Raw genomic sequence first — 27752 nt, 5'->3', positions numbered from 1 at the left:
GCTATTCCTCCTCCCTTTGGGGCATTGTAAAATTTGGGAATGCCCCAAAATGCCCCAAAGGCATTTAGCAACATTAAATATGGGCATTCCTGTAAGTGTGCTTAGGTCAAGGGAGAAAAACAGCTTACGTACGTACATTCGATTTTCAAAATGTACAGGACCTATTTTGCCACTCGCAACAAACAGCAGGAGCAAAGTACGCAAATGCTTTTAAGGTGCATACTTTGCACTTGATAATTTTAAAAGAGAAACAACATGGGAAATTTCTCTTTTAAAAATCTCATAAAGTATGTGCATTAAAGCCATGTAAATGGTTAGCAAATACATGGGCTGTTTAAAAATTGTTCCCATTCTGGTTTTGCAGTATGGCTGTATATAATGGGGCGGATTTTCAGAGCCCTGCTCGCGTAAATCCGCCCAAAACCGGGCGGATTTACGCGAGCAGGGCCCTGCGCGCCGGGAAGCCTATTTTACATAGGCCTCCCGGCGCGCGCAGAGCCCCGGGACTCGCGTAAGTCCCGGGGTTCTCGGAGGGGGGCGTGTCGGGGGGCGGGCCCGGTCGTCGCGGCGTTCCGGGGGCGTGTCGGCAGCGTTTTGGGGGCGGGTACGGGGGCGTGGCTACGGCCCGGGGGCGTGGCCGCGCCCTCCGTACCCGCCCCCAGGTCGCGGCCCGGCGCGCAGCAGGCCCGCTGGCGCGCGGGGATTTACGTCTCCCTCCGGGAGGCGTAAATCCCCCGACAAAGGTAAGGGGGGGGTGTAGACAGGGCCGGGTGGGTGGGTTAGGTAGGGGAAGGGAGGGTAAGGTGAGGGGAGGGCAAAGGAAAGTTCCCTCCGAGGCCGCTCCGATTTCGGAGCGGCCTTGGAGGGAACGGGGGGAGGCAGCGCGGCTCGGCGCGCGCAGGCTATACAAAATCGATAGCCTTGCGCGCGCCGATCCAGGATTTTAGTGGATACGCGCGGCTCCGCGCGTATCTACTAAAATCCAGCGTACTTTTGCTTGAGTCTGATGCGCAAGCAAAAGTAGGCTGATTGCGCTTCTTTTAAAATCTACCCCATTATGTTTATTTTCCTAAAAGAAATCTCACACTTTCTTCTTCTCTTTCTAACTCTCCCAAAGTGTTACCTGCTTGTAGGTCTTCAGCATTCATTCCATCCTTTACATAGAAAGTCTTGAAACACAGCGGGCTCAAGATGCCATCTTCGTCAAGCCTTTCCAGGGCTTGCAGGAACACAGCGAAAAGTTCTTTCAGCACATGCTCCAGCTCAATGGAAGGAGGTGCTGGACAGCTCCAGGAAAGGGACAGGGCAATGGAGGCACTGGAGGCACAGCTCAGTGCTACTGCCTCACATTCTATCTGGCAGCCCTGCAGCCTCTTTGATAGCCTGAAACTTTTTCTTTGCCATGGGTTGTCTGTGGCTGCAATGACATGCCATTCAATAGCAGATCCTCTAGGTAGACGGGGAACCACGACAACAGACAACGTTCCAAAGGAAGACTGTAGATCATCATGGTTTTCTATGTGTGCTTCTTCCTGTAAATCATAGAGAGTATTGTGGAAAGTTAATTCAAAGGAGCTTAAATATTTGAATCATATAGTTAAGATCTTTTATCGCTAATAAAAAGATCTTGGACTTTCACATAATACTGCTGCAGTGATGTCATATGTTTGCCTCTCATCTCACTCGCATTATGAGAATGATATTCTCATGGGAAGATAGTCACCCTCTTAACCAAGTCATTCACTTCCATTGACTTTGAAAATCAAACCTAATAAACCTCAGACCTCACCTGACAAAGAGCAGGCATGGGGAATCTCCACTCTTCGAGCCTTTGAAAAGCAGAGACTCCCCACTGCTGACATAGAGGGTTCCAAGAATTATTTAAATGCACATAGCAGCTATTGGAACACAAGAATTGAAGTTTAGTTCAAGTTTTTTATGTGCATTTAAATATTTCTTGAAAAACAAATTTTTGATGACATAGTCTGATACAGACTGATAATTGAATTTCAGTCCACAAAAGGTATGGATGAGAACAAAGACTCTCACATCTTCATATTATGGTCATATAGATCTTGAATATATCAGATATTTATGTTTCAATAAGGTGAATTTTTGTTGATTTCATGAACTGTTTGGTTTATTCACTTCTGGGTTTCTTTGAGTTGGTAAAAACCTTTAAACACTCTCCCAATTTCTGACGTTGACGTCACCCAGATATTTTGTTAGTTTTTAATACCATTGATGAATTGAGATCCTATCTGGGCCTTTCCTAAATTGGCTAACATACACCCAGACTTGCTCCCATACTGGAACAATTTATGCTTGAAGGCAAAAAGGGCTCCTGTCGCCTGTTGGTATAAAAGGTCATTTAATGGGTGTTGCATTTTTTTTAAACCTTGTAACCCACTCTATCTTATGTGAACTATTCATTTGATTTTTATAATATAATAATCGCTTATCCAAATCCATAATATCCTTTTAATGTAACTTTCGCTTTTAATGTAACTTTCGCTTCCTATGTTAACTGGTTGCCCCCCTTGTTTATTGTAAACCGGTACGAAAAGACCTTGTCTTGACCATCGGTATATTAAAAGAACTTAAATAAATAAATAAATAAATCCTTATTCCTCTTTCTTTTTTAGCTATCGTATAACTGATGATTTCACCCCTGAGCACAGCTTTAGCTGTCTCCTAGAATAAAATGAGGTTATCTTTATACTGAGTATTACCAATGCAAATTGTTGCCATTTCTTCTCCAAAAATGCTTTAAATTTGGGGTCATTATTAAGCCAACTAGGCATGCACCATTCCATGCGTGAGCCAAAGCTAGTGCACAACACAGGACAATGATCAGATATGGTCAAAGCCCTAATGTTGGCACATTTTACCTGATCAAAGAAAGTCATAGAAGTTAACATATAGTTAATTCTAGATTTAGAGGATTGGGTCTTGCATAATGGATATAGTCCCTTTCTTCAAGATGGAGAAGTCTCCAAATATCTAATAACGATAGGGTATCACATAAAAAGCTAAGTCCCTTTCTTCTGCTCAAACCAGGAACTTTAGATACAGAACATCTATCTAGAGAGGTATCCCCCACACAATTGAAATCACCACCCAATATTATTAGAGCAGGCCCCACATCAGATATGCAAGTTATTAAAGAGGTGAAAAAAGAATGATCATATTGATTTGGTGCATACATTGAAGCAATACGAAAGGAAAGCGTAACCAATGCATAATTACAAATAGAAGAAGTTGTACAATAATTCAGAACAAACTAAGATTCCTAACAATGCTACAATCTTTAGCAAAAATTCTTATAGTACATTAATTACACTTTCCCATCCATATGCATAATTTTTGTTAATTTTCTTCTCTCTAAAACTCATACCAATATACATCATTCATACACCTCATTGCCTTAAATACCCCAATCAGTTTGGAAGGAGAATATCACTTTAGTTCAATCACAATTTTGAAGCGTTCCACTGGGTAATAATGACTGCTTAAGTGTCATAGGCAAAAGGTTATATTTGAATTCCCACAACTTTATATATTTTTCCTGAACTTTCCGTTTAGTAAATTTGACATCCGATCTTTCTATCTGCATCTAATCTGCAATTTTGGAAAGCACATCAAAGGTGTGGGGCTCTCTGGCTTAATCCACCAAAAAAAGAATACAGGATTTTGCCAGCAATGTCAAAATATAAAGAAATTCTACTAGATTTTTAGAGGGATTAGGCAGCCAACTTACTGATCTCAACAAAAGAAATTCACCACAATAAGGCAGCTTTTGCTGAATAAAAATTAAATAATTCCTAACACTACAGTCCAAAACTGAAATAGAATTGGACGCAAAATAAAGTTATGGATCGATGTATCCTTTCAATATGACACAATACAAATTTCCATATCTCTGTTTCATTTTACATGCCCTTACCATATCTATATACATTTTATTTAGTATGTAATATTGCATTTCCTGTAATCTTACTTCTATGATTGTTACTAAAGCATAGTCAAAATATACCAGTAACATTTTCTCTGTTACTTTTTTCCCTAGGGCTAAAGTCCTTGGTTGTGCCAAAGAGAATTATAACTCTGAATTCTCTTTAGTAAAACAAAGTCTAAACAAAAAAGTTAAAGTATTACTTTATTTTTTAACTTTGGTAAATAAAACGATAATTGAATCTTGCGCAAACATTTTAGGAGCCTGTGAAAATACTTGTAAATACACAAAGAAAGGTCAACGTTGTAGAGTAAAATGTGTTTGTAATTGCTCAAAAGATAATAATATTGCCCTGCAGTGTACAATAACATTTTTCAATTATGCATAAACCTTTATGTTTTCAATCTTGTATACTGAATTATCTGTACCTGGAGGAAAGGGTGGATTATCCATGCGTCCCAGCAATTTTGAGGCAAATGGATTCAATCTCCACTCAACACAGAAAAAGCGCCAGGTCAACAAGACTGGTCTAATTAATATATAAGATTTTAAATTCTGTGGAAGTACATTTATAGGTTTAAATGGCCGTAAAAGATCCAATATTGGTCCAGCACTTCAAACTTGTATTGATTAAGATAACATTCCCAACAATAACACAGTTGGCAAGCCATATTATAAAAACAGAAGTGAGGTAATTTCAGTCCTCCATATTTTTTAGAACGCATAAGAGTATTATAATTCAGTCTGAATCTTTAACCATATGAAAGTTATTATTTTGTGCAAGTGGGTTGCATCTGACTGTGTCAGCCAGAGAGCATCTGTAATTTATACAAGAATTTTTGACCAGAGGGTCATTGTAAACAAGGCACACTTTCCTAGTAGAGATAAAGAAAGTGTTGTGTTTGAGGCAAGGTTGTGAACCCTTGGTCATTGTGGCGATGACTTCTCCCACGGTGAGGGGCCCCGTGGGGAACCACAATGATAGGCTAAACTCAGTAGTAAGTGGACACAGAAGAAAGCAGCTTTATTGTACAGCAACGGTGCTTGTAGACTCGGAGTACTTCTGTAATGAATTCCGACCTGACACAGGATATTCAGGTGTCGAGTAGCTCTCATCCTGGTTGAGAGACGTAGGTCCGGTAGTGGTCCGCAGAGCGGGGTAACCCGAGAACCCGGTCCCAGCAGTATGGCTGATGTAGACAGATCCGGTAGTGGTCCGTCAGTGGAGTATGCCGAGAATCTGGTAGGGTGAAGCAGATAAGAGAGTCTAAAGAGCTGAGGTACTCACAGAGTTGGTAGCTGTAGTCAAGGTGGTAACTTCCACTCTAGAAGACGAGCAAGGTGAAGGACCCGAGGTCCATGGTGCAGGATACCCAAGAGAGAGTAGGCCCTCAAGGAGCGAGTACCTAAGGTCGTCTGGCAGGGCACCTGGAGAGAGAACAGAGAAGACCCCTGAGAAGTGGATATCCTGGGTGGTTAGAGCGAGGCAAACCCCGGAGGGTGGATAGAAGCGGAAGGGCCCCTGAGGAGCGGGTACCCAGAGCTTCCAGGAATCAGCGAATTACCCCAGAGGGTAGTAGGAGGTGTTCCAAGTGGGCAGCTTAGAAGCGGTCAGAATTAGCTGGACCAAAATCCTTGCTAACTCGTAGCACTGTTGGTGAGCGGAGGCTAAGTACCCAGAGGTAGTGACATCGTGCAGTGGGGCTGCCTCCGAGGTTCCCACCATGAAGCATTCAAAGGAGTGGGTAGCGCGCGTGTGTGTATCCTAGTAGGCCTCAGGAGAAAACATGGCGAATGCAATCGCCCATGCCAGTCCGGGAATGCCGGAGAGGTCGGCAAACAGCAGCGGGGGCAGCCATCTTTCCCAGAGGAGAGGAGAGAGCTAGAAAAGAGGTAAGGCAGCCCGATGGACGCAACAGTACCCCCCTTCAAAGGGGCCCCTTCAGGCCCCCTTCCTGGGGGTTTGGGTTTCCGAGGATGCGTCTGGTGGAAACGATGTACCATGTCCTTGTTGAGGATGTTGACAAGTGGTTCCCATGAGTTTTCCTCTGGTCCATAACCCTCCCAGGAGATGAGATACTCCCAAGGCTTGCCTCTCTTATGGACATCCAAGATGTCATCAACCTTGTATTCGATATCATCTTTAGCATCCAGATTAGTTGGTTCCGGGGTCTTCTTGGAAAACTCAGAAAGTATAAGCGGCTTTAGCAGAGACACAAGAAAGGCGTTGTGTATTTTCATGGATGGAGGTAATTTCAGGCTGTATGTCAAATTCCCCAAGCGTCGGAGAATGGCAAAGGGTCCGACATAGTGAGGTGCAAAATGTGCTGATGGCAGTTTGAGACGGAGAAATTTGGTATTCAACCAGACCTTGTCTCCAGGTTGAAACTGAGGTGCCTTCCTATGGTGAGCATCATAGGTCTTCTTGGCTCTCTGGACTGCTTTAAGGAGCAGATCTTTTGTTTGTCTCCAGAGTTGTAGTAACTCCCCTGCGTGGTCTGGGCTGCTAGTGAAGCCACAGATAAGGGTAGCGGCAGAGGAGGAATTGGTTGGGGACCATAGACAGCTTGGAATGGAGTGGATCCTGTGGATGTGGCACGAAGAGAATTTATAGCGAATTCTGCTTACGGTAATAGTTCTGCCCAGTCACTTTGTCTTTCATTCACATAAGATCGCAGGAATTGCTTAAGCGTTCTGTTCATCCTTTCGGTTTGCCCATTAAGACTGTGGGTGATAAGCAGAGGTTAAGTCCAAGGAGATGTCAAACTTTTGACAAACAGTTCTCCAGAATTTTGTGGTGGATTGCACACTTCTGTCGGACAAGATGTGTTTAGGCATCCCATGGAGGCGGAGAATATGCTTGCTGAAAAGCTTCGCTAGTTCAGCGGCAGATGGCAAGCCTGGTAAAGCCACAAAATGTGCCATTTTAGAGAAGCGATCAACGGTGACCCAAATTGTATTGCTCCCATTGGAGAATGGTAGGTCTACCATGAAATTGGTCGCTATACGTGTCCAGGGCTCATCTGGAATTGGCAGGGGTTGTAGGAGGCCCCAGGGACATCCGGAAAGTTTTTGTTTTACACAGGTAGCGCAAGAAGCCACATAGGCTTGCACATCCTCTTTCATTGTTGGCCACCAATAATATCGTTGGAGCATGGCAAGGGTACAGCTCTGTCCAGGATGGCCGGCCAGGCGGGAATCATGTGCCCATTTCAACAGCTTCTTCCTTAGACTCCGGGCCTCAACCATCTTCCCAGGAGGTATAGCATGAGTGGCTGCAAGAATCACCCTCTCGGGATTAATGATGTAGATAGGGGTAGATAGGGGTACAGTAGTCTTGACAGTCACTACTGGAGGTATTAGTTCTTTAGCTGGAACTGTCGGGGTGTTCAGTTGCGCATGTAACTGATTGAAGGCGGCAGCCAGATTTTCCAAAGATTTTTGTTGCTTGGTGATCCGCTGGGCCAGACCAGGAATGGCCTGCAAGGCTGTAAGCTGAGCCAAGTCCATGGAGTTAGCAAACTGTTGTGTTTGAGGCATGGTTGTGGACACTTGGTCATTGTGGCGATGACTCCTCCCATGGAGATGGGCCCCGTGGGGAACCACAACGATAGTCTTGTTGACCTGGCGCTTTTTCTGTGTTGAGTTCAATAGTAAGCAGACACAGAAGAAAGAAGCTTTATTGTACAGCAACGGTGCTGCCCGAGGAGCGGGCAGTGCTTGTAGACTCAGAGTACCTTTGTAATGAATTCCGACCTGACACAGGATATTCAGGTGTCGAGTAGCTCTCATCCTGGCTGAGAGACGTATGTCCGGTAGTGATCCGTAGAGCGGGGTAACCCGAGAACCCGATCCCAGCAGTATGGCTGATGTAGACAGATCCGGTAGTGGTCCGCAAGCGGAGTACGCCGAGAATCTGGTAGGGTGAAGCAGATAGAGAGTCTAAAGAGCTGAGATACTCACAGGGTTGGTAGCTGTAGTCAAGGTGGTAACTTCCACTGTAGAAGATGAGTAAGGTGAAGGACCCGAGGTCCATGGTGCAGGATACCCAAGACAAAGTAGGCCCTCGAGGAATGAGTACCTAAGGTCGTCCGGCAGGGCACCTGGAGAGAGAACAGACAAGAACCCCGAGAAGCGGGTGTCCTGGGTGGTTACAGCGAGGCAAACCCCGGAGGGTGGATAGAAGCGGAAGGGCCCCCGAGGAGCGGGTACCCAGAGCTTCCAGGAATCAGCGAATTACCCCGGAGGGTAGTAGGAGGTGTTCCAAATGGGCAGCTTAGAAGCGGTCAGAATTAGCTGGACCTTAATCCTTGCTAACTCGTAGCATTGTTGGTGAGCGGAGACTAAGTACCCGGAAGCAGTGACGTCATGAGGTGGGGCCACCCCGAGGTTCCCGCCATATCGCATTTAAAGGAGAGGGTAGCGCGTGCGCACGCCCTAGGAGGCAGCAGGAGAAAAGATGGCAAACACAATCGCCCATGCCAGTCCGGGGACGCTGGAGAGGTTGGGAAACAGCAGCGGAGGCAGCCATCTTTCCCTGAGGATAGGAGAAAGGTAGAAAAGAGGTAAGGCAGAGAAGGCGCAGCCATCTGCGACTGACGGACGCAACAGAAAGATCTTCCCATTCCATTAACTGATCCTTGATCATTACTATAATTTATTTATTTAACTAATTTTATATACACCGAACCTTTCGCAATAACTTCAAGCCAGTTTACAAATTAAAAAAAAAAAAAATTAATAGCTAAATCCTAAGATAATTGTTCAAGAAATATAAATTGCCTAAAAATTAAAAAACCTAATATACATTGCCCAAAATAAAATATAGTATCAAAATTGAAATAACTCCCAATCAAATTACAAGTTATAATAATATTAAATAAATTAAAAATTCCAATTAAAATAAAATAAAAATAAAACATTACCCTGGACTAATTCCATGGTTATAACCTGATTAAACAAACATGAATAAAGCTTGGTAATGTTAAGTGGATATAATAAAGAAAAATCCTGGGGAACCCATATGCCCAATTGTTGAAACATCCTTTTGACCATGTTAAAGGGAAAGTTCCTTTCCAAGTTTCCTTCATGGGTTCTGAAATACGTATTGCTTCTTATTTCGAAAAATTTATTTTTAGATCAGTAAAAAGCCCAGATTGAGCTATTAAGATAAGTGTTACATTAAGGGATTGTTCAGGGTTTCTCAGGAATAAAAACATATCATCAGCAAAGAGACAAATCTTATATTCCTTAGTATCCAAGTTTAACCCTTGGATCTTTATAGAGGTTGTTATGTTAAGTACCTGGGGTACAACTTTTAAAATGTATAACAAAGGGGAAAGGGGGCAGTGCTGCCTCTTTTCACTCTCCAATTTAAATGGTGTAGAGATCTCACTATTTACTGATATATTAGCTTCAGGACTGTAATATAGCAATTCTATCCAGTTAATAAATGATTCTGGCAGACCATATTTCTTTAAAAGCCAGAACATGTAAGGCCACTGTACACTGTTAAATGCTTTTTTCACATCTAGACTAATAACCAACCCATGCAGATTACACATATCCCCAGACCATAATGCTTCAATCAACTTGTATATATTAGAGACACCATTCCTGTTCTTAACGAAGCCAGCCTGATCCTTAGCCACTAAGCTGGGCACTACTTGATCAAGCCAATTTGCCAAAACGGTGGCAGGAATTTTTAAATCCACATTGATTAATGAAATTGGATCCAGCTTGTGTCAAATCTTTACCAGGCTTGGAAAAGATCATAATGAGAGCACAATTCATGTCCTAAGCCAGGACAACTAGTGTACATATTTTAAAGAGAGATACCACATCGACTTTAAGAATTTTATAAAATTTGCCACCAAATCCATCAAGACCCCAGGTGCCTTTGCCAGGGACAGATTATATATCACTACTATTTTGGAAGGGGAAATAGGGTTTGCTAACCTTTGATTATACTGAGCAGTTATTTGTAGTAGATCCAATTGCTCAAAAAATTTTTCATGAACCTCTTCTCTATCAGGTTTCTCTGAATATAAGGTTCAATAATAATCTAACATAATTTTGGTAATATTTGCATTCAAAGTTTGTAAATTCCCATTTTTATCAGACAATGCTGTAATATTGGGCTAGATTTTAAAAGCCCTGCTCGCGAAAATCCTCCCGGATTTATGCGCGCAGGGCACTCGCGCCGGCACGCCTATTTTGCATAGGCCGCCGGCGCGCGCAAAGCCCCGGGACGCGCGTAAGTCCTGGGGCTTCGTAAAAGGGGCGGGAGGGGGCGTGTCCAGGGTCAGGGGGCGGGCCGGGGCGGGCCGGGAGGGCGGTCCCGAGTCCCCCGGCACTGCGGCCTGTGCCGGGGGATGCGAGGCGGCACGCGCAAGTTACGCCTGCTTCAAGCAGGCGCAACTGGCGCAACAAAGGTGGGGGGGGGGGGGGTTTAGGTAGGGCCGGGGGTTGGGTTAGGTAGGGGATGGGAGGGGAAGATGGGGGGACACGGAAGGAAAGTTCCCTCCGAGGCGGCTCCGATTTCGGAGCGGCTTCGGAGGGAACGGAGGCAGGCTGTGCGGCTCGGCACTCACAGGCTGCCGATTTTGCGCAGCCTTGTGCGCGCTGACCCCGGATTTTATAAGATACGCGTGGCTATGCGCGTATCTTATAAAATCCGGCATACTTTTTAAAGATCTACCTCATAGTGTTTAGGCTTATTGTTTTTTACCATTCGTGCTAGCAGTTTACCAGCCTTATTGCCCTGATGAAAAATTTGAGCTTTATACTGTAATTTGTGTTGCATTTCTCTTTGATATAGTAAATGATTCAAGAATTTCGCCATTGAAGCTATTTGATCTTGCACTGTAGATTGAAGGGATTGAATATGTTTTGCAAAAATAGAATTTCTCTATCTCTATGTCTATTTTTATGGGCAATATATGCTATAATCTGTCCTCTAAGGTCTACTTTACCTGTATTCCAAAAGACATCACCCTGTATATCTCCTGAAGTATTAAACTTTACAAATTCTTTCCATTTAGACTTCAAATAACTGGAGAATTACATATCTTAATACAATGCTGGTTGTAATCTCTGCTGAAACTGTCACATTTGGAACTATCACATTTGGAGCATATACATTACAAAAGATAAACTTTTGACTAGCAATAGAACCACATAGAATGAGATATCTACTCTCTTTATCTGTTAATATTTTCTCCAGAGTGAACTGACAATTCTTTTGTATTAAGATAGCAATACCTCACTGCCTGGTAGAATAGGTCACATGATGGCATCGACCCACCCAATCTTGCTTTAATTTCTGGTGTTCTTTGTCAGACAGATGCATTTCTTGAAGAAACGTATTTGAGTTTTGGCTTTTTAAAAAAGGTTTAATATTTTCCTTCTTTCAATTGGAGAGTGAATCCCATTACATTTAAGGAAAGTATACATAAGTCATCCATAATCTTTAAAGCAATGATGACCAAATATTGAAAACAATGCACTCTGAAGAAAAATGAGGATGCTGCCCAGTCTCAATATCCAAGTCCAATGAAATAATTCCACTATAGGATCATTCCTTCTAAAAAAATTAACAATCTCTCTATCCAAGGCAACAGGGTCAGCCTCCCTTCCAAATTCCCATCCACACAATCAAAACAAATAATCAATAGCATCTTCCCCACACTTACATTACTTATCTTCCACACTACATACCACCCCCCAAAAAATAAATAAAAAACCCTTGCACTCCAAGGGACTGTATCTTCATATCTCCATTCATTCTTTCTTATGAAGACATAACCATGAGGCTTGAGATAAACAAGAGTTTAGAATATATCAAATAGTATAACCTCTTATAACTGTAAAGAGAAAGCAAAAAACTAAATGAGTCAATGAAAAATGTGACCGACTTGAAGGTCTACTAGACTCTCCACTCAGATATGGTAGAAAGCCCAAATTATCTTGGGAAAGCGTCATCATCTTCCTCATGCCAAATATAGGCATTGAGATCATTCACCAAAGCATCTTATTATCAATGCAAAATATTTTCCATAAATAAGTTGCCATGTTCAGGAGGAAGGGTACATAGTTCACACTCACTTTCTTCCAGAAAGGGTCTGTGTAGTGGTGCTGTGCATCGATTCATTATTAAGCAAGAACATTATTCTCCAAGAAATATGCACAAATACAAAAAAGCAAATAAATAAATAAATAAAAAGAAATAAAAGTCTTGCGTGTACTCTATTCCGACTCTTAAGGTCGGATTTTAAAACCCCGGCACTCATAAATCCTGGGGTTTACGCGTGTGGCCATGCCTTACGCACGCTGGGCCAATTTTCAAACTGGCCCAGTCACACGTGTAAGTGCTGGGGCCTCAAAAGGGGGCGGTCCGGAGGTGGAGAGAAGTGGGCCGGGGGGCAAAGCGGGGTGGCCCGGGACAGCGTCATTTCTCACTGTGCCAATGTGCGCAACTTACTTCAGCTCGGGAGCTGAAGTAAGTTGCGAAAAAAGGTAAAACCCCCCCAAAAATTTAGATTTAGGGGTTGGGGAGGAGAGGAGAGGGGAAGGGGAAGGAAGGTTGGGGTATGGAAGTTCCAATTAAGGAGTGGACTGGGAGGGAACTGGGGAAGCCCGTGATGCGTCGCCATGCGAATTTGCACAATTGTAGCCCCCCTTGCACACGCTCTGCACACAAATTATAACATCCGGCGTGCATGTGTGCGCGGCCCGCCGATTTAATAACATGCGTGCGCCGGTGTCTGCACATTATAAAATCGGCACGTCCATGTGCACATGCTGGGAAGCACGTGCACATGGACGCATGCGCGCACCTTAAAAAATCTACCCGTTAATGTCTATCAGAGTAGATACAAGCACATATCAGCTTTAGCGATGCACAAAATATTCTCAAAAAAACAAAATGTCAGCCCAGAAAAATCACAATATGTTATTTCCATCTCAATTGATATGCTTTGCTTGGGAGTATTATCCACAAGGAATTTCATGTTATATCTTGATGTAATTAAATCTCTTACAGAAAGTGATTCACTGCCAAAAGAGAAAAAAGTAAAAATGCAAGCCTTGCACGTATAGGAGACGGCATTAGAAATATAAAATAAGCTCCAATTATATTCAGCTGCTCTCTCCATCTTAGTTCTCATCTCAAACATATTGTTAAGCTGGTGGTGGACCCTTGGCCCGAGGTGGGGTTGATGCTACCTGCACGGCAAGCCCTACGGGTCCCCACCGTCGATAGGTGGAGCTGGCTGAGTGACGGAGGCTGGCGGGAGCTTCGCCAATACCAGTCCTCGTTCCCCGCAGGTTGAGCCTTTGGGTGCCGGGGCCGGCTGATCTTAGGTGGGCCTCCATCCGAGGACTCCCAGGGTACGATGTCGGAATCAGTCAGGGGCCAGCAGTGGTAGCAGGAAGATGAGTCCAGATGAGGCAGAGTTCCAGAGACCTGGGCACCAATGGAGTATGGGAGGCAGAACAGGGGCCACCCGAGTAGTAGAAGGCCAAAGCCTGAGAGGCCAAGTCCGGGGTAATATCTGTTGAAGCAACGAAGAGCAGGCTGTGGTCGAGACAGGTGGCAGACAAGGACGGGCGGTCAAACGAGCAAGGGTCAAAACCAGGAGACAGTCCGAGAATGGTCAGGAGAAGCAGAGGTCAAACCAGAAGACAATCCAAAGCGTGGTCAGGCAAAGCAGGGGTCAAGCCAGAAGTCAATCCGAAGGTACAGGACAAGGAGCGGGTACAGGAGCAGGAACCAGGAATGTAGACAGGATCGGGAACGTAGACAGGATCAGGAACTAGGAACGTAGCAATGAGCACACGACAAGTGTGGAGACCTGTTGCCAAGCTGAGCTCTGACTATCAGGGCTCGCCTAATATAGGCCCAGGCAGATGACGTCACAGGAAGAAAGGGCCGGCAGCCTTAGCGTGCTGCGGGCCCTTTAAATAAACCAGAGGCATGCACGCACTCCTGGGGGGGCTGAATGTGAGGAGCAGATGGTGATGGCGTCTTAGCTGCGTCTCGGGCCTGTCGGCAGCAAGCAGGGCCAGAAGAGGAGGGCAGCGTTGGAGGCGCTCCCTTTACATCACGGGGAAGCTGGAGCCCACCCCCGGCAGGGCGGTGGGCTGGGTAAGGAAGGCCGGTCGCGAGCACTGCAGCCAGACGCAACACATATTCTTTGTCAAAGAAATGTGTCACTTCAGTGGTAAATGATGGCCAGCCGTAAGATGAATTGTTTACCACTACGTCACCACATGCGGTGAGTCCACAGTTACAATCAATGGGTATGATGCAGCAAAATATAACAATGAAAAAAAATGAACTGTAGCCTTTTATACTCACTGATGTCAAAATAAAAAAAAAATAATCACTCAAATGAATCAGGACTTGAGAATATGCTATACTCTCCTGAGGCAGTAGCTTAGGATTCCACCGAGGTTTTTTTTTTATAGAAAGTCAATTCCTACTACTTAGAGAATAAAATGGTCATTCGACTGCCATGAAAGACCTTAAGCTTCGCAGGGTATTGAAGGTAAATTTTACCCCTCTATGAAATAATTCAGAGCACAATGAAGAAAAAGCACATCTATCTTCAAAGACTTTTGCTGAATAATCATGAAATAATAGGATAGAAGAGTTGTATTTCAGTGGACTGGAGACATTTTTCTTTTTATAGGCTGTCATAAGCCTTACTTAAGCTGCAAAATTCAAAATCCTGGCTATGACAGGCTGTGGGTTGGTAGAGTTTTGATTATTTTGGCCAAGCCTCTGGGCCTCTTCTACCACCATCGCCTCTGTGGGCAAAGAGAGGCCTAGTGATTCTGGCAGCCATACCTGCAGTAATTGAATAAGGTATTTTTTTTTCACTATCTCAGAACACCAGTCAATCACAGGCTATTCCATCTCGCTCTATTTTCTTGATCTTCAATGCGATCTTTCAGAATGGCATTTTCTTTTTCCACCACCATCAATTCCACTTCTATACAATCTGTAACTGTTTCCTGCGTCACTACTCGATGTTCTAGGCTGTGCACTCTGTTCTTTTGGGTTTCAATAGAGTCCTTGATTTCATCAATCGAAGACTGAAGCTTGTTCAATTTGTCCTGAAGTGCCGCAGATCCATTCTTTGAAATCTCCTTTATTAGCTTGGCCTTCATTTCTTGCATCATTCTTTCAATCTCTGTCGCCATTTACAATTCCCTTGACTTCACCTTTTCTCTTGTTGTTCTCGGTGTCATTGCGGTCATGCCTCTCTAACCCACCACAGAACAATCATGGGTCATCTACTATTTGTTATGCAAGATCTAGTAGATTTCCACCGGTGCAATTTAATTTTAAAAGAAGGTAAAATTGAAGCCTGGTTGGAGCCCTCCTTGAATGTGATATCACAGCTTCATGATGTCACCAGAAGTCTGACTTCTGGATTTGACCCTTACCTGGACATTGACCATTCTTGCTTGCTACCTGCCCATGACCCTAGTCTGGCCCTGGATTGATTCTATGCTATAGCCACATACACTCTCGCATGCTGGCCCCCAGAACCCAAGGGGAAAGGGGTTTGTAAAAGTGAAGCTCCTAGTCAGTCTCTTCTCTGCGTGGTTCTGACAGCTGTCAGTGAGAGCCTATGGGGCCTTACCTGTAGATTAAGCCAATCTTGCCACAGCAGCAAGGGTCCACAAATCTAACAGGGTGTTTCCGGATGGGTTTGGGAAGAACATACACATTTATATATCTTATAAATGGAGTAGGCATATATATATCATCAAACATACAGGCATTGCTTTTACACCTGCTAAACAAAATGTGGAAATGAAATCTCTTCTTTAGTCTACACTTTTCGGGTGAGGAGACTAAAGTAAGTGATGGAGGGTGTGGATGAACTGGTGAAGGACTGTGTCAACTACTACAATGTCTCAGTGAATTTGTGCTTGGAAGTATGCACATAAGTATTTTCATAAACAAGATATTGCCTCACGTATACAATTAGATTGTAAGTCCTCTAGGGATAGGGAAATAACTACAGTACCTGAATGTAATCCGCTTTGAAGTGCTGAAACGCGGAATATAAATAAATGAAATAAATAAATAAAATATGCTTGCTATCTTTAAGATAGTCAGACGTTAGCTGGCTAAATGAATATTTGGGTGCTTATCTGGCTAAAATGTAGCCGCTTAATAAGTTAGCCAGCTAGAATTTAGCCAGCTAACAGGGTAATTTATCAAGCCGCGTCAGGACTCTAAAATACGTGATATACATGATATTTTGCATGTCCCCACCCAGATACCCTTCCCTATTACAATGACCTTTTTAGCATGCGATTTGCATGCATGAATAATGCAAATGCATGCAAAGAAGGTCATTACTAGGTAATTCAATCCAACTATTTTATTGCAGCCAACTGAAAAGGTAATCAGCCGCTATAAAATAACATCTCCTTGGTAAGCATTAGATGTGAGACGGGAAGCCCGGGCTCCTAACGCGAGTCCTGAGACTCCTGCCGCACATTTAAAGCAGCTGGGGAAAAAAATAACTGCAGGCCAACGGGGAGGTTTAGTGGGGGTCACTGCTGATCCTCGTTTCAACCTGGGGCTGCTGGTTGATGTGGCCCTGACTCCTCTAAATAAAAAAAAAATGTTAAAGTATGCTTGCAATGGCTCCCCAGTAGTCAAAACCCCCCGTCCCCCACATAGTCAAAGCCCCCAGCCCCCCCAGCCCATTCCATTGGAGTAGCCCACCCACCCCCTCGAAGGAGCAGTCCTCCCACCCCTGCCCCACCTCTAGAGACCTCCTTACCTTATCATTAATCCCTCACACCCATCCCAGTCAGTGCCATTTACCAAAATGGCGCTGACCTCACCTTGTCCCAGCAATGTGACTGGGGTAAGGTCTGAGGATTGGACTCAACCTCCCCATTTGCCTGTAATTTATTTTTTTGGTGGCCAGCAGCCCTTTAAGACAATGGTAGACCAGTGAAGTTGGGGCCACTATCACTTTAAAGGGCTACTCACTGGGTTCTTTTGTGTCGCACTGTTGGCTGCGACTTAAAAGAACATGCCATTGAGCCGAAATGTGTTTTCGGGGAAGAGGCCCCACTATTGCGGAGACACTCTCTCCCATGATAGTGGGATTTCCTCCTGTGAGAAAACATTGTGGCCTGATTTATCTAAGGGTAAGTTACGGGCGTTCTAGGGGCATAACTGGGAGGAGTTGAGTTAGTCGGCTAATTTAAATGGCTAAATCTGATATTCAGAGTTAGCTGGTTAACTTAGCTGGCTAAGACCTAGAATCATCAAAATGCTATAAATAAAGCAGAAATATGGCATGGTAGTGGCTGCGATATAAAAAAGGGCATGTTTAGTAAAATATATGATTTACAGCATCGCATAGCAAAGTTACACAACCCGTGCATCTTTATACCGTCACGTGTCATTTTATGCACTGCACATCATTTTATGCATCATGCATTACTTTTCTTGTTTATATATATATATATATATATATATACAGGTTTCCTGAAACTGCTTTTCTGAGGATGTGTCATGCATGGGAGAGAGGAGAGGAGGTGGGTATAGTTAGTGGTTGGAGGTGATAGAAGATATTCAGCGAGATCTGAGTGCTGTGTCTTCTGTTTAGTGTTTCTCATCTGTTTCCCTGTACCTTTGTCTTTTGTATTCTTTGTTGGAGTGAAAGCTTTTGCTAGTCTGTCCAGTTTGTTTCTCTGTCTCTTTGTGTGGAGGAGTGAGGAAGAGTGGTAGTGAGGCGTGGTGGTGGCGGTGAGGAGATGGAGAGTGAGAGCATAGGAGAGAGGAGAGTCATGAGGAAAGGAGGGAAGAAAGGAGCAGGGAGGACATGGACAGAAATGATAGGAAGAAGAGTAGGAGTAGGGACATGGACAGGACTAGAGATAGGGATGAGAGAAGGGAGAGGAGGAAAGGGAGAGGAAAGGGATAGGCAGGTGAGTGAGGCAAGAGAAGGATGGCATGCTTGGGAAATAGACAGAGCGGGCAGAGGGGAGGGGAGTTTGCAGGACAAGTGCATGGGTGGGGTGGGGCAGGAAGGGAGGGGAGCGAAGAAGAGGAATGAAAATGAGAATAGTGACATCTCTCCATAAATTAAAACCCAATAATCTGGCAGCCAGGCAGCAGCATGGACTTGTCTAAGGGCCTTAAAATTCAGTGTGGAGGACAATGAGATGCTGATCACCAGGGTCCTAGACAACTATAGTCTGCTCTTTGGGAACTGAGCCGCAAAGACATCCAGAGCAGCCAAGGGACAGATATGGTGCACCACTGCCCAGGCCATATCCTGACACAGTGGAATCAGGAGGACTGGGGAACAGGCGGCCAACTGTTATTATGATATAATAGCACAGCTCAAGAGCAAGTGGCCCGCAGGAACAAGTATCAGCAACAGAAGGGAGGAGGAACCCCTTGCCCCATCATCTTGACCCCCATGGAGCAGTGCCTGATTGAACGGCTGGGACCGGATGTATTTGAAGGGATGGAAGAGGCCCTGGACACCACGTGAGCCAGGGCTGCTAAGTTCGCCTCACCAGTAAATGTCAAGTCTGCTACAGATGTACACATTTTTTGTTATAAGATAGTCACATTGAGAGACTGATGAATTGATGCAAATGTATGCCAAACATTACATGTGCACTTCTTAGCATTTATTCTTATGTTTTCTATGTTTCCACAGCTCTTGCCCCAGGAAACTGCTGGTCTAAGCCGTCAAGCCACCACAACCAGCAGTGCAGCCCCAGGGACCAGCAGTGAAGGAGTTTCAGCTCATGCAGCAACCTTCCAATTGGACGCACAGACACAATGGAGTGAGGAAGAGGAGGAGTAGCTCCAGCAGCCATCAGACAAGCACCCATTGGCACATCCCTGCAACTGGATATTAATCTTACTCTGTGCAGCCTCATGCCATGGGACCAAGCTGGCCAGTCCCCACCTCACTTCAGCACGCTCATTCCCCAGCCAGATCTGACAGACACTCAGCCTGATCAGGCCATCAGCCCAGACATGCCAGTATTGGTCCCTCAGACAGTGTCTCAGACTCCACCAATAGCAGAGTAACAGTAGGTCCACAAATACATTGACCACACTGAGAAGCGGCATGGCCTCCAACTGCATCACATATGGACAGAAGGGGTACACCTGAGGGCTCAGATCAAGACCACGAATGCTTTGCAGGTACACTCAGCTGCCATAACACAGAGCCCTACTACTATTGCCACCTCTGTCAACAACCTCACATCTGCTGTCACCCTACTAATTGAAAGATTGCCTGAGCCCCCACCAGTGCCATTCCCATCCTCCCAGGAGTCGATGCCATGCAGCAGTCCCCGGCTATCGGGATGACCCAGGAGTAGGCCCTCCCATACTCTGCCACCCCCAACCAGCCAAAAGCTCAGGTGAGGAAAGGGGCCATGAGGCACCCCCCCAAGTGGTTAACATTTTAAAGGGTAAAAATGTTCACTCAAAGATGAAGACATAACAAGCCAGATCTGTCCTTATTACAGAGTTCCTGTGCCAGCTAGATGGAAGTACACTGCTGGGCCCATCCTTACTACAGAGTTCCTGTGCTGGCTTGCTGATGGAGATGGTCTACTGTCATGTGCTGTCCTGTTGCTTGCTTCTTATGTCCTCCTCTATGCTCTGCCCATAGTCCTGTCTCCTTGATGTGGTCTCCAATCTCAATCCTGCTGCTGTTGTCTCTTCTCATCATGTCTCATCTCCTGGTTCTGCTGCTGCCATCTCTTCTCATCATGTCTCATCTCCTGTTGCTGTGTTTCCTCTCTTCTCATACTGCTGATGCCTCCATGCTGCTGTGTCATTGAATCTTGCTGCTGTCTCCATGCTGAGCTCTCTAGTCTGGATCCTGCTGCCTTCAATGCTATGCTCTCCAGTCCAGGTCCTGCTGCCTTCTACTTGAATTTTGCTTCCATGGCCCTTAGGCTGACCCCCCTTTGAGTGCACTCTTTCAACATGGATTGTGTGGGCCTTCTACTAGACATCACATAGTTGTACCAAAGCTATTGGGTTGCACTTCCACTTTTTATAGTCTTTGCTGTAATCCTGATTTTGCAAAAGGATAAGATGCTAATACTGTATATGTCATGTTGGCATGTGTAACTATGTAAGTACAGTTCTATAAAAATTGTGCTGGTCATCTCAGTTACAATGTCATATGCTATTTGATCTCTTCTCCTTGCAGAATGTGATTACCAAAGACCTTGACTTGCTTTCAATCTGTTGATTACAATTTGTTAATAAACTAGTCACATATTTTGAAACAACGTTTTGGTTGTGTCTTTTCATTTGTGGTTTATTTCTTAAGGATTCACTCAGACCAAGATTTGAGACCAATATGACCTTACATGCTAGCGTACCATTGGAATTAAGCAAATGTCTTACATGCAAGACCATATGGCCTAGGCCTTTAAACAGTAAGCTCATTGTATGTTCTAAAAGAATTCAGCAAGAACAAGCCTGTAAACTCCTTACTCTGGAGCTTCTCAATTGCCCCCTGTTGCCTTCTCCAGAGAGCATACTCTTGTCTTGGGTACATGGGCATATATGTGAGATGGCCACTATCTAACTAGTGTTCACTTCCATATGCTGTCCAGTAGATTAGGAGTTGTCTAAAGCATTTACTTGATTCACAAAGGATTTACTTGAACGGTGATATTATTATTTAAGTTCAAAATAGCTTCCTAAATCATTTGTAGTGTAAAGGTGACTGGTCTACCATTTTGGGTGGTTTAAACGGTGATAAATCCAAAGAAACTTCCATATGAGGAAGAACACCTTCATGCTGCCGCTAAGGATCACCTCTAGAGCTCATCCCTGGAGCGCCATTGATATTATCTGGCTCTGAGGGGGTCCCAGCAAACTTCATGGTCTCAGGACGAGACTCAGCGACCTCAACGTCATCATCCAGCAACATGCTTTGACTTGGGGAGAGCAATCTCTGCGCAGCAGGATTTACAAGGGCAGTCCTTACCACCCAAGACAGAGATGCTGATGAATCAAGGAAGGAACTGAATCCTTTCTCCTCTTACACAGCATCCAGCAATCCGACTCCCGGGAACATTTGCCCTCTACAGCACATGAATGTCCATTGGGCCAACTTCAGAACTCTCTGAAGGGGCAGGTGAGACATCCCTCTCCTTGGCCCTCATTTTCAGCCGGAATGAGGCACATCAAACCAACAGGTAGGTGTTGTGTCGGAGGTGGACCCTTAGGCCGAGGTGGGGTTGATGCAATCCGTAGGTGAGGACCTACGGGTCCCCACCGTCGGCAGGTGGAGTGGGCTGAAGGTAGGGCCGTTGGAGCTTCACCTATACCAGTTCTCATTCCCCATGGGTTGAGCCTTTGGGTGCTGGGGCCGGCAGGACTTAGGTGGGCCTCGAGGTTGGTTTGCGAAAGAAGTTGGTTCAGCCCAGAGACAGCAGTCGATAGATAGCTTAGTCCTACCCTGGACTGGGTACAGTACTGGAATTCGGGCGTCAATGGAATGGAGAGTAGCTGCAGGCGCTCGAGCAAAGATAGCCTAGGCCCGTTAGGTCCATGTCCAGGGAATAGGCTAGGAGAGGCATCAATGACAGGCTTGGATCAGAGCTGGTGGCAAACGGAGGTCATGGCAAGCAATGTAGAATTCTGAACACGGAGAAGTCTAAAGTGTAGTCAATCAAGGCGATGGTCCAATCACGGAGAAGTCAGGCGTAGTCAGGCATAGCAGAGGTCCGGGGCTGGAGATAGGCAGTAGAGAGTCAGGCGTAGCAGAGGTCTGGGGCTGGAGATGGGCAGTAGAGTAGTTGAACAAAGTGAAGTCGATATCCGTAGAGTCAGTCCAAAACATAGACAGGGCAGGAACGATGAAGACAGGAACCAGGAACAACAAAGGTCAGGAACAAGGAATAGAGAGGATTCTCTATCAGCAATGAGTACGAGGAGTACGAGGAGACCTGTTGCAAAGGCAATGCTATGGAGCGAGGCCTGAGCTTAAATACACTGGAGAGTATGACATCATCCGGGGCTGCGGCCAGGTTCCCGCCGAGGGCCCTTTAAAAGGATTAGCGATGCGCGCGCTAGGGAGGGGCGTGGCGCGGGTGGCAGCGTCTCTCCACGGGCCATGTGGAGAGGCCCGATGAGTAATGGCATCTTGGCTGGCAACACTGGGTACCATGGTAGAGGTGGAGGCACCAGGGACGGCCTGAGGTCGGAGTTGGTGACCCACTACCGCTAGCGAGGAGGAACCAGGAGTGGAGTCCGTGTAAGAAGGTGAGGGGGCCGCACCGCGGGTCTGCCACAGATGGTACGCATAACAGTAGGAAACAAGGAAATAACTAGCTCAAATGTGCACAGCTAGATTCGCCATTTTGGATCCACTTATGGTCCTTTCTGTCATGTAAATGCACTTTAACGGCATAAGCGGGCTTTTTTTTGAAAATTGCTACAATAAATGCCATTGAATTGTTAATAGGTTTTACACATCAGTGCACTTTCAGAAGGTAATTGTTAAAGGAATTACGCATGTAAATGTAACATGCTATAAAAAAAAATTTCAAAGGCCCATTTACACGTGTAAAACCCAATTTTCAGCGTGTAAATCCTTTTGAAAATTACCCCCTGGATGCATAAATGGTCTTTTTAAAATTGTTACAATAGTATGTTAATTTAGATGTGTAACTCCTTTGAATATTATCTCCTATGATAGTAACTTTCAAACTGGCGTGCTGGTGCACTTCGGCGCCTATATGTCAGTGGGCACCCAGATACATGGCTATTTTATAACTCGTGTGCACATACAATATGCGCGCATGTTATAAAATATACTGGATGCATGTACATGTGCCTGATTTTAAATGGGTGTGCACCTAGGCATGTAAATCTCTATTCAATTGTCAGGGTATTTTAAAACAGGCACACGTCCATGTCATTGCCAGTTTCACCATTTCAACCACCAGTTCAGCCAGTTATGAGCTAGGACCTCTAAAACCTCCTGGTTTAATAGCCTGTACTCCCCTCAGTTACCCCTAACCCTTTAAACCCCTTAGAAATGGCTGGGGGTTTTTGTGTTTTTTTAGTTACACTTCCTCCATAGCAGAAGTAAAGTTACACAGTAGAGGACGTATTTATTTATTTATTTATTTTTAATTTTTATATACCGGAATTCCTGTATACAATACAAATCAGTCAAGTTTACATGAAACAAAAAGATTGCCCTGGTCTGGGAGGTCAGACCGGGTTTTTTTTACAAAGAACATTGAACAATAACATATAGGGGTAGATTTTCAGACGAGCGCGAATAGCCTACTTTTGTTTGCGCTCCAGGCGCAAACAAAAGTACGCTGGATTTTAGTAGATACGCGCGTAGTCACGCGTATCGGCTAAAATCCTGGATCGGCGCGCGCAAGGCTATCGATTTCGTATAGCCTGCGCGCGCCGAGCCGCGCAGCCTACCCCCGTTCCCTCCTAGGCCGCTCCGAAATCGGAGCGGCCTAGAAGGGAACTTTCCTTTGCCCTCCCCTCACCTTCCCCTCCCTTCCCCTACCTAACCCACCCGCCCGGCCCTGTCTAAACCCCCATCCTACCTTTGTCGGGGGATTTACGCCTCCCGGAGGGAGGCGTAAATCCCCGCGCGCGAGCGGGACTCCTGCGCGCCGGGCCGCGACCTGGGGGCGGGTACGGAGGGCGCGGCCACGCCCCCGGGCCGTAGCCACGCCCCCGTACCCGCCCCCAAAACGCTGCCGACACGCCCCCGAAACGCCGCGACGACCGGGCCCGCCCCCCGACACGCCCCCGACACGCCCCCCTCCGAGAACCCCGGGACTTACGCGAGTCCCGGGGCTCTGCGCGCGCCGGGAGGCCTATGTAAAATAGGCTTCCCGGCGCGCAGGGCCCTGCTCGCGTAAATCCGCCCGGTTTTGGGCGGATTTACGCGAGCAGGGCTCTGAAAATCCGCCCCATAATACATTGAACAATAACATATAATACAATCCTTGAACATTGAACAATAACAATAAATACTTAAATATTTTCATAATTAAATTAAAATTAAGCCATTAAACGGACTTGGATGCATGCCGGGGTTTATAAGTATTTGCTTGCACATTTCTTGGCCATGCCCATGCCCCGTCCATACCACGCTTTTTTTCTTTCTGAGTGAGATGTGTGCGCAGCAGGTGATACGTACGAATGTAGGCAGCTTTTAAAATATGGTTGTTACGCATGGGCTCCGGTCAGGAGTCATGAACACCACCCAGAAGGGTGGCTCCAGGTGGAGAGAGACAGGAAAGGCTAGAAACAGTGTCTGGGTCCAGGCTGGGTCAGGGCAGGCGGCAAGTAACAGTGTCTGGGTCCAGGCTGGGTCAGGGCAGGCGGCAAGTAGCAGTGTCTGGGTCCAGGCTGGGTCAGGGCAGGCGGCAAGTAGCAGTGTCTGGGTTCAGGCTGGGTCAGGGCAAGGCAGGTCAGAAGGCCCGTAGGCCACACACACACACAGAAGGCCCGTAGGCCACACACCGTAAGCAGGGCAAGGCAGGTCAGAAGACCCGTAGGCCACACACACACAGAAGGCCCGTAGGCCACACTCAGTAAGCAGGGCAAGGCAGGTCAGAAGGCCCGTAGGTCACACACACACAGAAGGCCCGTAGGCCACACTCAGTAAGCAGGACCAGGCAGGTCAGAAGGCTCGTAGGCCACACACACACAGAAGGCCCGTAGGCCACACTCAGTAAGCAGGGCAAGGCAGGTCAGAAGGCCCGTAGGCCACACACACACAGAAGGCCCGTAGGCCACACACAGTAAGCAGGGCAAGGCAGAAGGCCCGAAGGCCGCGCAAGGCAAGGAAAGGAATGAGGCCCGAAGGCCGCGCAAGGCAAGGCAAGGAATGAGGCCCGAAGGCCGCGCAAGGCAAGGCAAGGCAAGGTCCAGGGACCAAACGCACAGCAAGCAAGGAAGGAAGGCTAGAGCAGGGAGCCCAGGCGAGCTCGATGCCGAAGCACCGAGGGAACTGTCAGGCAGGGTTATAAGGGACAGCCCAGAACATAGAGCGGACAGGGGAGATGGACTGGGCCTGTCAGGAGAGCCAGCACTAGAGGGACCCCTGGTGGTGAGGCGGTTGCACTGCAGCCATAGCCGTAACAGTACCCCCTCCTCAAGGCCTCCCCCTCCTCCTGGGTCCCATCTTAGCAGGGGGTACTCAATAATGAAGTCAGACCCCTCCTGGGGCGATGCGGCAGGTTCAACTCCTTCCCGAGGCAGCAAGGCAGTCCATAACCCCTCCTGGGACAAGGCGGCAGAGTTAGACCCCTCCTGGGGTAGCAGAATAGTCCGTAATCCCTCCTGAGATGACAGCAGGACTGGTCTGGACCCCTCCAGGGTCGGCATTAGGACCAGCACAGACCCCTCCAGGGTCGGCGACAGCAGGACCAGTACGGACCCCTCCAGGGTCGGCAGCTGGACCGGTACAGCAGGCTCAGATGGTTGAGTAACAAAGTCTGTTGGCAGGCCCGGTTCGGACCCCTCCGGGGACGACAGCAGGACCAGTTCGGACCCCTCCGAGGACGGCAGCAGGACCAGTTCGAGCCCCTCCGGGGGTGGCAGCAGGACCGGTTCAGTAGACTCAGATGGTTGAGTCAGAAAGTCTGTCAGTAGGACCGGTTTGGACCCCTCCGGGGACGGTAGCAGGACCGGTTCAGCAGGCTCAGATGGCTGAGTCAGAAAGTCTGTCAGTAGGACCGGTTCGGACCCCTCCGGGGATGACAGCAGGACCGGTACGGGCCCCTCCGGGGACGACAGCAGGACCGGTTCGGACCCCTCCGGGGACGGCAGCAGGACCGGTTCGGACCCCTCCGGGGACGGCAGCAGGACCGGTTCGAGCCCCTCCGGGGGCGGCAGCAGGACCGGTTCAGTAGACTCAGATGGCTGAGTCAAAAAGTCTGTTAGTAGGACCGGTTTGGACCCATCCGGGGACAGCAGCAGGACCGGTTCGGACCCCTCCTGGGGCAATACAGCAGACTCAGGCTCTTCTCGGAGTAGTGCATCAGGCTCGGACCCCTCTCGAGGTGATGCAGTGGACTCGGACCCCTCTCGGGGTGATGCAGCAGGCTTGGCCCCCTCTCGGGGTGATGCAGCAGGCTTGGATCCTCCTCGGGGTGATGCAGCAGGCTTGGCCCCCTCTCGGGGTGATGCAGCAGGCTTGGATCCTCCTCGGGGTGAAACAGCAGGCTTGGACCCCTCTTGGGGCGATGCAGCAGGCTCGGACCCCTCTTGGGGCGATGCAGCAGGTTCGGACCCCTCTCGGGGTGATGCAGCAGGCTCGGACCCCTCTTGGGGCGATGCAGCAGGCTCGGACCCCTCTCGGGGCGATGCAGCAGGCTTGGACCCCTCTCGGGGTGATGCAGCAGGCTCAGATGGCAGAGCAGCAAGGTTAAAAGCAGTGCACATGGAGTCACGTGATGTGGTGATCTGGGATAGACGTGTCTGCCCCGGCTCCAGGTGACCGCCTCGAAATCTCTACTAAATCTCTGGCATCCGCAGCTTTTAAGGCACATCAGGACGACTGTGAATTCTGCCTATGAGTATCGATCGATATATGAGCAAATCGCCGGTCACCATGCCTCCCAAATTGGTGAAAAAAGACAAAGACAAAGCTAAGCCGGGAGAGGACAAAATGGCCGCCGCAGGGGAAAAACCGTCCGCTGGCCTAGCAGATGAAGAGGCGATATTGGCTTTAACCAACGCGGTAACTGCGGCCCTGGCTCATAAATTGGACAAGATTTCTGAACAATTGACTACGCTGCAAACGGCGCTAGCTGAACTTCCCCCGCGGGTAGAAACTTTGGAACTGCGCGTGGGAGTTGTCGAAGATGAGGCGCTAGCAACGGTGGGTAAGATTCACAAAATGGAGAAACAAATCCAGACCCAAGAAGATCGCATCGAAGATATGGAGAACCGATCGAGACGCAATAATTTGCGCTTCATTGGGATACCAGAATCTGTATCGGATCTGGATCTGGCAGGTCAACTCACCCAGTGGCTTCCCTCAGCGCTTAACATTCCAGAGCAGCTGGCTTCTTTAAAAATAGAAAGGGCCCACCGACTGGGAATCAAGGCTGGCCCGAATCAGCGTACACGTGTGGTGATAGCCCGCATTTTGGACTTCGCGGATAGGCAGAGGATCTGGCAAGCGTCCCGGAAGATCTCACCTCTCAAGTTTCAAAATGAACCAGTTCGCATATTTCAAGATTTTTCGGCGAAGGTCGCGGCGAAAAGAAAGGAATTTGGCCCTGTGTGCTCACAGCTTGCAGCTAAACAAGTGCGGTTCGCGCTGCAGTTCCCTGCTAAATTACGCATTTGGCACGAGGGGCAGACACAGGCCTTTGATTCTGTTCCTGAAGCGAAAAAGTACCTTCAATCCGCTCACCTCATGACACGAGAGGACGCCGGGGCGACAGCTTCATCTTGAGAGGCAGCAGCAGCTGATTTCTCGGCGACACGTCCTGATGCTTGCAGGTTCTTCTGCTGATGTGCGGGCCTGGCCCAGGCTAGCTTAAGGTTGCTTACAGTTTTCAGTTCATTCTGGTTACCCTGGTGCGTTCCCGGGGAAATTGTCCCGGTGATTTATAATGCACACTCACAGCTGCAGTGGCGGCTTATTTTCTTGTTTTTTTTTCTCTTCTCAATAGACTTTGAGTTACCGGCCCCGGGGCGCCTCTTTCTGCATTGATAAGCTACTTTACCATTGGTTCCTTTGGGAATCGTTTCCAG

The 27752-nt window shown here is 47.0% G+C and overlaps 1 protein-coding gene across 2 annotated transcripts in view; it reads right to left on the bottom strand.

Annotated features, from left to right (window-relative positions):
* The window catches only part of DPH6 (diphthamine biosynthesis 6), an 844298-nt gene that overhangs the window by 67224 nt on the left and 749322 nt on the right, over nt 1-27752 (bottom strand). For both annotated transcript variants that reach the window (XM_029600211.1, XM_029600210.1), the window contains one exon: nt 1124-1532. In XM_029600211.1, coding sequence (XP_029456071.1) covers nt 1124-1532 — 409 coding nt within the window. The remainder of the gene's footprint in view (nt 1-1123; nt 1533-27752) is intronic.

This window comes from Rhinatrema bivittatum, chromosome 4 (assembly GCF_901001135.1).
Source record: "Rhinatrema bivittatum chromosome 4, aRhiBiv1.1, whole genome shotgun sequence".
Taxonomy (NCBI): Eukaryota; Metazoa; Chordata; class Amphibia; order Gymnophiona; family Rhinatrematidae; genus Rhinatrema; species Rhinatrema bivittatum.
Note: the sequence above shows the minus strand (reverse complement) of the source record. Positions and strands in the feature narration are given on the sequence as shown.